Source organism: Quercus suber, unplaced genomic scaffold (assembly GCF_002906115.3).
Source record: "Quercus suber isolate HL8 unplaced genomic scaffold, Cork oak 2.0 scaffold_13, whole genome shotgun sequence".
NCBI lineage: Eukaryota > Viridiplantae > Streptophyta > Magnoliopsida > Fagales > Fagaceae > Quercus > Quercus suber.
In genome coordinates this window covers 1346958-1358874 of record NW_027069478.1, presented here as the reverse complement: position 1 = coordinate 1358874, position 11917 = coordinate 1346958, and the positions used below count along the sequence as shown (strand labels likewise).

Here is an 11917-nt window from a genome sequence, read left to right as displayed (position 1 = left end):
AAAACTATGTATACCACCACGTCTTATTAAGATTATCGCTTGAATTGCCGATCAAGTAAAATAATACAAAACTTATATTATTAAGTCACAGTCTGCGGTGGTGTATAATCAATGCTTATACCTTTACTCGATGTTTCTTGTTATCTTGTCAGTTCAGTTGTGTGACGCATCTCTACCGCAATGTAATGACAACGAACAATTCCTAGTTCTTGTCATTGCCACCAAAAAGATTGAAGGATACAACTTGTTGCTTCCAAGCCATATATATATAACCGATGTTACGTATATTTAGTTATTTACGTAGTGAAACAATTCTGCATTCAATCAAATCACTGACCATATTAGATGGAATTGCTGTTGAATACAGGCTGAGTTCTAAATCATAAGTTGTTGTGAAAGATATGAATAAAGGTCTGAGATTGACTGGAATTAGCACTTCGTGTCCGTCCATTTTTGGGTATTTTTTCAATAGAGATGGCAAAAATTTTCCTATCTCACCTGATCTATCTTGTCTTGCGTGCATGTGTTTTTTAACTTAATATCTTTAATCTTATTAAGATGAAATCAAATTTAGCTATAAGGAGGGATAAGACATTTTATTTACATTATTTAACTAGCTTGTAACACCCTTCTTGCATAAAACATATTTTAAAATAACCAAACAAAAAAAAAAATGTACGAATTTCTACTTAAATTTAATAATTTAATACTATCTATATTCGCTTTTTAAAAACCATTGTCAAAATATTAACTTTAGAATAATCAGTCCTTCTTGATAGTTAGGATCCATTTAGAATTTGTTTATTTTGTAAAAATTGAAAACTTTTTGCTAAAAGCACTACAGATAAAGGTAAAAATTAGCTAAAACAGTACAATGAGACTCATGAATAATACTAAAAGTGCAGTGAGACCCATAAATAATAACAAAAATAAGCTGAATAGTAAAATAAGTTGGCAAAAATAATCTTTGCCAAACCGACACTTAATGAAGGAAAAAAATGAGGATATTTTGTTGACCTACTTAATTATATACTTATTAGTGTTTAATTCACAACATAACTTTTGTTATGAAACTTAATAGTGTTCATTATATTTTTCAAAAACATTATTAAAATTTATTCAAAAGGCCCATGCTTGAGTCAATGATAATTAAAATTTGGTTAAAAATATTAGATTAATCTTAAAGGATTAGGATCCTCTCTTTTTCTGTAACTCCAACCATGAACTTTTGAATATCTTTCCATGTATTTTGAAAAGTGTAAATTGGAATAAATCATGTTGTTAACAATTTAAATAAATATCAAAACGGATATAGTAAATATTTACTTAAATATTAATGATGTTGTAAAATATTATTTTTGTGGATACATATTGAGCATATACTATGTTACTTTAAACAATAGTGCTTGTACTTTGTTGTTTAAAATATTCTATAAATTTAAATTCGAAACACTTTCCAACGTTTTTTCCCCCTCACATGCCTACAAAAGGAACATGCATTATCAAAATAATTGTAAATTTTACATTTTTATATGCATTAGCCATCAATTACTAATAAGCAGCATTTATCAACTTTTGAACTTGTCTCTCTGTTGAACCAAAGATTAAGATGAGCCGATTTGTGGTTCATAAACCTAAGGCCAATCCAACAATATTGATGCTATAATAAATGAACTGTATTGTTTATAATTACCTTTTGACTTAAAAAAGATAGTAATAAAAAATCTTTTTATAGCAAATCAGTAAACATCAAACCCAAGTTTAAGTTTAAACTTGACTATTAAATAAGTTATTATAAATATTATTATATATACACGTATAAAAATATATTTATATAAATTCGATATTAAATTATGTAATTATATAAACTTGATATTAGATAATGTAATTTCATAAATAAATTTGTTAGATATCTAATTTACAGGTTGATAAACAAAATCATGTATCTAGTCACCTCAAATAACCTATAAGATTGTTAACAAGCTCAATCTTGTTTGACCAAAAAAAAAAAAATACAATGAAGCAAAGCTTGAACAAACTCAAGCCAGTTTTACAAGATAATGAACAAACTCAAACCAGTTTTACAAGAAAATGAATAAACTAGTTTTACAAGATAATGAACAAACTCAAACCAGTTTTACAAGAAAATGAATAAACTCAAACCTAACTTGTTTTTGCTTAGCTAACACTTCTGTACTTGTAATACTTGACTAGTTTACAACTTTCAATTGCCCACCAAAATCGTTTATTACAATGTAAAAATCATGACTCCATCTAAATTTAAATTTAACTAACTGCAAAGACAAGTTTTGACAGTTTTGTTCAAACTCCCAAGTTTAGCTATACAAAATAGAAAATTCTTGCCTTGGTCTAAAAACAGGATAAGAGAGAACTTTTTCTTTTTCTTTTTCCTTTTTTTCTCTGGATAAATAAGAGAGAATTCTTAGTCCTCTTTTTTTTTTTTTTTTTTTTTTTTTTTTTTTTTTTTTTTTTTTTTTGGTAGAAAGAATTCTTAGTCTTCAATCTTTATACATAGGGACATTCCAACAACAAATATCTAGTCGCACTCTCTAGAAAGAAAAAATAATAATAATAACAATAATAATTATAATGCCACGTCACAAAATCATGTATATCCATAAGATCATGTATATCCATATGCATACCATAAATAAAAGTCTAAAAAATCTAGAAGTCTCCACAAATTAAAAAGAAGGATAATATTATTTAGTTATTTTATATGGTTTTTGTGCGGTCACAGAAACAGCTAAAAAAATTTTAAAAAACGAAAAAAAAAAAAAAAAAAAAAAACCTTAGCTAATGCCTAATCCTCATCTTGTTCATCATGTTCTTGCAGATCTGAGAGAGAAAAACAACTCCTTGATTTGAAACTCAAGAGCCTCCTATCATGCAATTACTTGGTATTCTCTCTTGATGTTTTCGATCTTCTTGTGCTTTTTTCTCCGATGATGATGATGATGAAGAAGGTGAGGAAGAAGATGAAGATGATGGGTATTCTTGTCGCTCTTGATGATGTTCATCATCTTCATCTTCATCTTCGTTTAGAGCCAATAGAGGCATGGATTTAGGGTTAAAGGAGCTGTAAAAGGAAGATCTCTTTGAGTTCCACTTGGAAGCAATCAAAACCCTCCTCCTCTTGTTAAATGGGTTCTCTTGTTTCTCCAAATCCTTCACTGTACCAGCCACTTCCACTTCTGATAGACTAGCAAATGACTTTGATTTCCCAGTAAAGTGATTCGATAATCCCCTCCTGTACATGTGCCAAATACCAAACCCATATCACAACTTGTTCAAAAAAATCATGAACTCTTTCATAAAGACACAATTTTTTTCATATAATAATTCACATAGTAAATCAAAACAGATATTCCATTTGTGAAATTGCAACAAAAGCAGAAAAAAATATTAACTGCTTTTTTTGTTACCCATCAACAGAAAATTAACGAAAAACACAAACTTGAAGATCAACACAATCACAAACTAAATAATTTCTCACACACAGACCAAAAAAAAAAAAAAAAAGAAAAATTTTAAAATAATTACTTGATGGGAAGAGAGTCTTCCAAAGAAGACAAAGAACCAAGTCCACGCTTGAAATTGCTCTGGACTTCCTTGGACGAAACGTCATCGTTTTCATCATCATCATCTTCTTCGCTATCGTCCGGGGCTCCGATCGAAGACGAACTCTGACACGATTCCTCATCTTCTTCTTCTTCTTCCTCCTCCGGAGCCTTCACGGGTTCACGGATCTCAAACCCCGACCCGACTTCGTTTCGGATCGCGGAATCCACATCACCGATCGCAGCCGACGAAACGACAACACCGTACTTTGTCGTTGTCGGCGACGGAGACACCTCGATGCTAAACGTTGGACCACCTAGTAGAACCTCCATCATCAACCACACAAAAAATAATCAGACGGTCTGATCGAAGTTGCTGTTTTGGAGCTTTTTACAGATTTACCCTCCTCTCCTCACCCTCGTCCTCTTCGTCTTCTTCTCCTCTTGGGTTTCCAGATTATAGGGTTGCTTCTCATCAATTACAAGAAAGACACAGGGTGGATAGGGTGCGTAGGATAAGGAGGGAGTGGGTGTAGGTTAATAAGAGTTTTACAGACAACAAGGATAAGGATTAGGTTTTTCAATTTTCAACATAGGAGAACAGGAGGAAAGAGAAATAGGGTTGGAGCTAATAATAGTTGTAGAATTTTAACACATGAATTTATATATATATATATATAAAATAATAATATTAGAAAGAGATAAGAGAGATGAGAGACAAAGATGTGTAAGCTATGTAATCCTATTAATGTGCAAAAAGGAAAAGGCTAACGTCCGCCGGCATCGAAATAGGGACCAACGTTCTTTGACACGTTCGGGATTACGTGGCAAAGACAATGACCAGAGAAAATATGAATCTATAAAACTTATCCTGTTTCCTTTTGTTGGATCAGATCAAAAGCTTTGGGGACTTCTATAGTTCTATTACTACAAAATTGGTCCCCAAGCTTTTACAAACTTGTACATACATCCGTATGTCTCCATGGCCTGTTACTTCAATTACCTACTATTTTTCTTTGAGGTGGTTTATTAGTGGTATGATAATAAAGTCTTTAATATGATCCATCATATTTTTATGTTTTTTTTTTAAAGAGAGTTTCAACCTATAACATTCACTCTTGATGTTAAATTTTTATCATCAAATCAAGACATTAATCGGTTTTTTGTGCAGGCGATGATTAAACTACAGGTTTCTTATTCAACCATTAAAGACTTTACTAGTTGAGATAATTAGAACCCACATATTTTTATGTTTTGGTAGTTTTTAGTTTGGGTGGTGGCAAGTTTTACTATTACTATTATGGGGACCGTCTCATGCCATTTGTGACAAGTTTTAAGTGGATTAAGAGCAATAATTACATAAGTATAAATTTTTAGTACAATTTTTTGTGTTTAACGATATGTTTTATCAACTACAACTTATCCAGTATTTGTTTGACTTTCTTTATAAAACAACCAAAATTTAAAATGGAGAAAAGAAAAGTCAAACATATGAGGGGATTTATATTTGTGACTACACCAATTAATGGAGTTAAATTATGTGTAGAAGTTATGGTATGTGGCTATGTGTGGTGTATCTTTATTTATATGGAAATATTACACTAATCAAGGCATTTTTAGAGGTTTATTGTGATTATATGAAGTCAACTTGTATGTAGCATTAATTTTACACTGATCATATTTGGTTAGAGATGTACGATATCTTTATTGGTGTGGAAAAATTGCCCAAATAAATGAGTTTCTATAAATACTTTTTAGTAGAAACGTGGGATTTAAGCTCTATACGTATCTATTGAAAACCATTTGACAATAGCCAGCTATTAGAGACATCCAAGATTTCTATAGAGACATGTTATTCAAATAGACACGTCTCTAATCTATTGAAACTGTCTACATTAAAAAACTCTCACTTCCAACTATCGATTTATAATTTTATATACATTAAAAATAAAAATTAAAAAATCCATCATAACCTCCAATCCATTCAAGGAAGGCACTTCATGACCAACAATCTCCTTTATTCGAACACTTTGTGACCCTTGCATGGCATGACTCAACCTATCCATTGTGCTAGTAAGTGTCGCAATGATGCTCCAAGAGATATCTTCAAATCCACGAGGATATCATTGGAGTAGCTGGTTGAATGGTAAAGCGATTTTGCATACTCAAAGTTGGAGTTTGTATTGGATATATTGTGAAATTTGGCATTTGTGGGGATTGTGTTCAAGGTTTTAGGGTTGAGCGTGTTATCTCAATGTATATTTCATATAATAATCCTTTTGTTAAATTAATAATTAATTTGGTCTTTCAATGGTTAGAATTTAGTTTCCTAACTTTTAAAAATCATCAGGATCCATTTGAAGGATATCTAATGGTTCCAGCACTTCTTGTGATGCTCCAGCAATCTGCTTCCCCCTTCCACTCCACCTTATTTAGATGAGATTAATTTGAGTCATCCTTGAGTCTTTTGTCTGGTTTAGTTATAATAGGATTAACAGTTGGGATTAACTTGGTTTTTAGATTTCTACACTTTTTATAATAAGCTTTTAATGTGTTCTTAATTTGTTTCGTGCCATTAGTTTTAGGGAAAGGATTTGCTGCAAATTGAGTCGCAGCAAATCCTGTAAAAATGCACCCATGTCAATGCCTCAAATAGACACCTATTCAAGCTTATATTTAAATGAAAACTTCATTCTCAAGATTGAATTTTTCACTAAATGACCACTTGACATGTGTGCATCTTGTAGAAGTTGTTGCAACTTAATTTGTAGCAAATTCTTGCCTTTAGTTTTATTTATTAAACATTTAAGCAAATGAGATATCCTAAGAATGAAAATAGTCAATTATGTTGATTCTAAAATTCAAGAGACTAAAATGACACCATTATAAGTTAATGGAGTAAACTAAAACACTTAATCATTGGTTAATCATTGAGAGACCAAATTGAAATTTATACAATAATTGGATAACTAAATTATATAAACTCAAAATTTTATTCTAATAACAATCAAACTGAAAATATAAATTAAAATTTTTCCATAGAAAAATGTAATTTTTTAAAGATGTAATTTTTAAAGACTGGTCCTATTTTTTTAAAGACCGATCTTATTATCTAGAAAGAAGTAAATACTTTGACTTTGCTGTTAGATATTATTTGACGTCACGAGATTTTATCGAGACTTGCAGCCATGAGTTAAGGCCACTTATTTATCAAATTATTTAATGAATTTATTTATTTTGGATAAGCAAATAATGAATTCAATTATTTTTTACTGAATTAATAAATTTAATTATATTAGGTAATGAGCCAAATTTTGAAATTCATATTCACAAATTATTAGAAAATCTTGAGTTGATCATTGGACCCTTTGTTTAAGGGTTAGCACTAGGATTTTTTTTTTCTTATTGGATGATAGATAGGCAAGTTTGTGTTATGTTGAGGTATGGTTATTGAAATACATAGTTTTACTCTAATTTGTTCAATTTAATAATTTTGACAATGTATCAAAAAAAAATTTTTGACAAAACACCGTAACCTTAATACAATTGTTTATTAAATTAGTTGACATGGCATAAACTATAAAATGGACAATCTAGGAAAAATAGAGTGAAAAGGATTTTTTTTTTTTTTTTTTTTTGTAAAAGAATTAGAAACTTTAAAATCTCAATGAATAATTTCTCAATAAAACCATTAAAATTTGTATAATATATGATCATCTTTCTTTTGAGCAATGGAAATTTAACAATCTAGGAAAAATAGAGTGAAAAGGATTTTTTTTTTTTGTAAAAGAATTAGAAACTTTAAAATCTCAATGAATAATTTCTCAATAAAACCATTAAAATTTGTATAATATATGATCATCTTTCTTTTGAGCAATGGAAATTTATTGATTACAATTTTATTTATTGTAACTAAGAATGTATATGAATTTCCTCAAAAAAATAAAAGAAAAAAAAGAAGAAGAACGCATATGTTATCACATTATTTGTTTGTATGTTTGCAGTGACATTATTTAAAAATTTTATGATGGCAGTATATATGTAAATAAATTTTTATTTGAACTATAAGATAAAGTTATTTCAAATAAAATTTCCCTTTAGCATAATTGTGGGGCCTAAGAATTCGGCGACCCCGGCCCATCTTTGTACTAGGCCCAAAGCCCATGCCGAGAAGGAATGAACGCCTAAGGATGAACCAAGAAAGCCCATATTGCTGAGAGACATCGCTGAGGACAATCCTGTCCTCAGCCAGCAAGATCATAGAAGGGAAGAGTGGCACGCCATCAAAAGCAGCCTCCCAGAGCATTTCAAAAAGAAGGACGAGTACGATGGACCAGTCATGGGAGCATGGTGGAAGAGCAATTCAAGGAAAAACTGTCACTTCCGTATTAAATGCCCACAACTAATGTTCTGGCCGCATTAATGGGGAAACGACCTTTGAACAGCACTACCTCGATTACCACAACTCACAGAATACCAGAAAGAATACTCACAGAAAGTTTGGGAAGACGTCTGATGGAACAAGCACTCAAGTATAGGTTTAGATGATTAACAAGTGGAAAGTTAAGATCATTAGAAGAGGACTATATAATAGAAAAAACCCACCATAAAGGGGGGGGAGATGATGGCAATTTGAAGAACTCCTGCAACCATGGCCATCACCCACATACAAGAACAGAGCTCCTCGGATGGTGCAAAGTACGAACTTTCTTTGATAAACTCAGCTCACTTCTATTTGATCATCATGTAAATCCATTTTAGTCGTTACCCACGCACTAAAGTCTAGCTCTTTGACCCGCTCTCTACAAATTCATTGTACTGGGTCCACTGGGCCTAGATCCCATTCGTTTTTGGGTCTGGTCCGAAAATCACGACCCTACAATAATCATGAACAACCCAACATCATACCATTATATTTTGTGTAAATTAATTTTTAAACCTTAAAGTTTTGAGCATGTTTCATTTAAATCTTAAATTTTTTTTAAAATATTTCTATTAAACTTTTTATCACATCCTTTTTATTAACAATGTTAAACATCACATATCCAACTAGTTTAAATGAAAATTATTTCAAACTTTGAAGTTTAAGTAAAAACTATTTGAAACTATAAGGTTTAATGAAATATTTTTAAAACCTTCAAGGTTCAAATGAAATAATTTGAAAGTTTAAAATTTAAACGAAATGTATTCATTGCTCTAAGATTTAAAAAAGTAATTTACCCTTCTTCTTTTTTGTACTTTTTTTTTTTATATAACTTTTTATTTGTACCTTTGGTTTTATCCCTTCGAATAAGACAAAAAGTGTCTTGCAGCTAAAATTTAGCATGAGGAGAAAACTAAGAGACAAGTCTAATCAAACTATAATGTCTCAAATCGATCCATTACTCCAAATAAAATCGATAAGGTATTCAAGCAAGTTGCGTTGTAGTAGTTTCTAAATCTACAAAATGTTCAAGGTCGTGTCGCCAAATTAGCTATAGGTTGGTTGGTTGAGAGCAAAGATAGTGATTGCATAATTAGGTTTTGGTTTGGAATATTGACCATAGAGATAAAAAGCACAAAAGCAAAGCTACAAAAACCCATTGGGTAGATAAAGTTGTACTCAATTTGGTTGTGGACATTTTTTCTTTTCTTCTTTTTTATTTTTCGATAAACATTATAGGTTGCCACTTGCCAATATAAATAAGGTCAAAAAAGATCGATGTAACTAAAATCTTATCGAATCTTGAATGGATCAGCTCGCCTTCAAGTCGATCAGTCTTTGTCAAATACCAAATTTTTGATAGGGCACCAAAAAAATAAAAAAACTATAAAGAATGAAGAAATACACAGTCGAGTGGGGTCATCACACAAAGAACCGTACGGCTCGAATATTTCTTGTGGATGATCCAGCTTGTTATATCCAAACATTGTTCATTATTCTATGATTATAGCCAGTTGCACTTGCACACGTATGAACAGAGAGACAGAGATAGGGTTTTTAGCTTTTTATTTAAGGCTAGGCTGTTAAATATTTTAACCATGGTGTGGTAGACTTTGACATATTGGCGGACAGAAATTCTAACCTAAACTTGTTAAATGGGGTCACCAATGAATGTTATCTTCGACTGACCTGCCTTATCTCTTTAGATAAAACTATTTAATGATAATAGTATATGGTTGGTGAAGAATTACTTATATTTCTAACCGAAGTATCTAAAGTTTAAATTATTTGATCCCTGTTTTCAAAAAAAAAAAAAAATTCTTTGATCCCAAAGAATATAACATGATCTTTGATGCCAAGAAAAAAAAATGGTCAACATAATCAACTCTCATTTTTATCACAATTACTATTGTCAACATTAAATTAGATGATCTTTCTTTCATTTTATTCTTGATTACCGTTGTGAATTCCTGAGAGAATGGGAAAATGGGAAAGTTGGTGTTAGTGTTGAACAAGTGATGCAATGTGTGACAAGACATATTTTGTTGGGTTTTATTGGTGTATGCGCCCTGAGGCATATATTAGTAAATCATCTTTAAAAAACTTTACTGAAAGATAAAAAAAAAACTAATAGCTTTTTCAATTTTTTATAAAAAATTTACTAAAATTGATGATTAATGATTAATCAGACCTTATTTTGTTGGCAGTTTTAACTTCTAATTATATAGAAAAATGTTAAATTTACAAAATTTTCAAAATAAATTTTTAAGTAACAAGTTGTTAGTAACTATTACTAGTGGGTAAAATAATAATTTCAAAAGTAAATTTAAATTAGAATTGATATCAACTTATCACTTAAAATTTATGGCGAAAGTGTTAAAAAATTGTTTATCACTTTTCACAATAATTTATTAATGTTTCCAGTAAAATTGAAGTTCTATTATTGATGCTTTCAAAAAAAAAAAAAAAGGTTCTATTATTGACGGGTCAATGTGATGGCTTGACACGTTTTAAACCCAAGAAAAGGATCACCTGTCAAAGGGGTTTGAATTGAACCGACATTATCTCGGGTATTCAGGATTCAACCTTAGCCCCGTATGTAATCAACCGTTTGAGGTTGTTTCCTTTTTCATGGCACGGACCAATGCCTCGACATAACGGACCTTTTGTTTCAGTATAAAAGTAAAACAAGTACGAAACAAAAAAAATATCTCGGTAGATGTATTTTTTTCTTTTCTTTTCTTTTAAAAAAAAAAAAAAAGGTTCTATTATTGACGGGTCAATGTGATGGCTTGACACGTTTTAAACCCAAGAAAAGGATCACCTGTCAAAGGGGTTTGAATTGAACCGACATTATCTCGGGTATTCAGGATTCAACCTTAGCCCCGTATGTAATCAACCGTTTGAGGTTGTTTCCTTTTTCATGGCACGGACCAATGCCTCGACATAACGGACCTTTTGTTTCAGTATAAAAGTAAAACAAGTACGAAACAAAAAAAATATCTCGGTAGATGTATTTTTTTCTTTTCTTTTCTTTTCTTTTTTATTGGTTAAAATTGTATGAATCAAGAATTAGTATGGCACAAGTAAGCCATGTGACGTGATAAGAGAATCGACCAGCACATGTTTTGGTTCAATATGTCAAAGGTATAGCTAGTTATATAATTTGAATAGATGAAAATTCTAACATACTTGAGTTTACGCCTCACATTGACTCAGTGTATATTAAATTTATTTTCTTTTTAATAAAAGTTACGGTCCTCTTATATAAAAAAGTTTGTCTAAAATATATGTATATATATAAAAGAATTAGCATGGCACAGGTTAAGACTGCCACTCCATGTTTAGATTGAAGGGCTTAATTAGTTTTGCAACTATACATGTCTTAAGCATTCGTAGAAGAATTAGTTTTTACCAACAACACTCATCACCCACAATTGAAGGCACAAGAAAGAAAGCAATAGAATAATGGAATAACTTTTGTCTAAATTGGATAATATTGTATACTTTTATTGTATATCATTTTTTTTTTCTTTTGTTAATCATATCTTTATCACACTGCTCATCTAAGTAAAGGTATGCATTTTAATAAAGAGTTTTATAATTTAGTGACATTATCTTTTTTTAATTATGAGAAGAATCCAAATTCAAATCCAAATCATTTTCATTGTTGTTATTACATGATTACATATTATGTGAACAGTGAATCTTAGTATATTTATTATTCTTAAAAGGTGAAAACTTTTTTTGTTCATGCTTGACTTCCACCCCCCCCCCCCCCCCCCCCCCCCCCCCCCCCCCCCCCCCCCCCCCCCCCCCCCCCCCCCCCCCCCCCCCCCCCCCCCCCCCCCCCCCCCCCCCCCCCCCCCCCCCCCCCCCCCCCCCCCCCCCCCCCCCCCCCCCCCCCCCCCCC

The 11917-nt window shown here is 31.4% G+C and overlaps 1 protein-coding gene across 1 annotated transcript; it reads right to left on the bottom strand.

Moving 5' to 3' along the window:
- Positions 1 to 2705: 2705 nt before the first annotated feature.
- On the bottom strand, positions 2706 to 4236 carry LOC112008841 (protein OXIDATIVE STRESS 3 LIKE 4). Its single transcript, XM_024041194.2, has 2 exons — positions 3565 to 4236; positions 2706 to 3271 (listed from the first exon to the last, which is right to left on the bottom strand). The coding sequence occupies exons 1-2, from the start codon at positions 3915 to 3917 to the stop codon at positions 2893 to 2895; spliced, it is 732 nt and encodes a 243-aa protein (XP_023896962.2). The 5' UTR covers positions 3918 to 4236; the 3' UTR covers positions 2706 to 2892.
- Positions 4237 to 11917: the final 7681 nt, after the last annotated feature.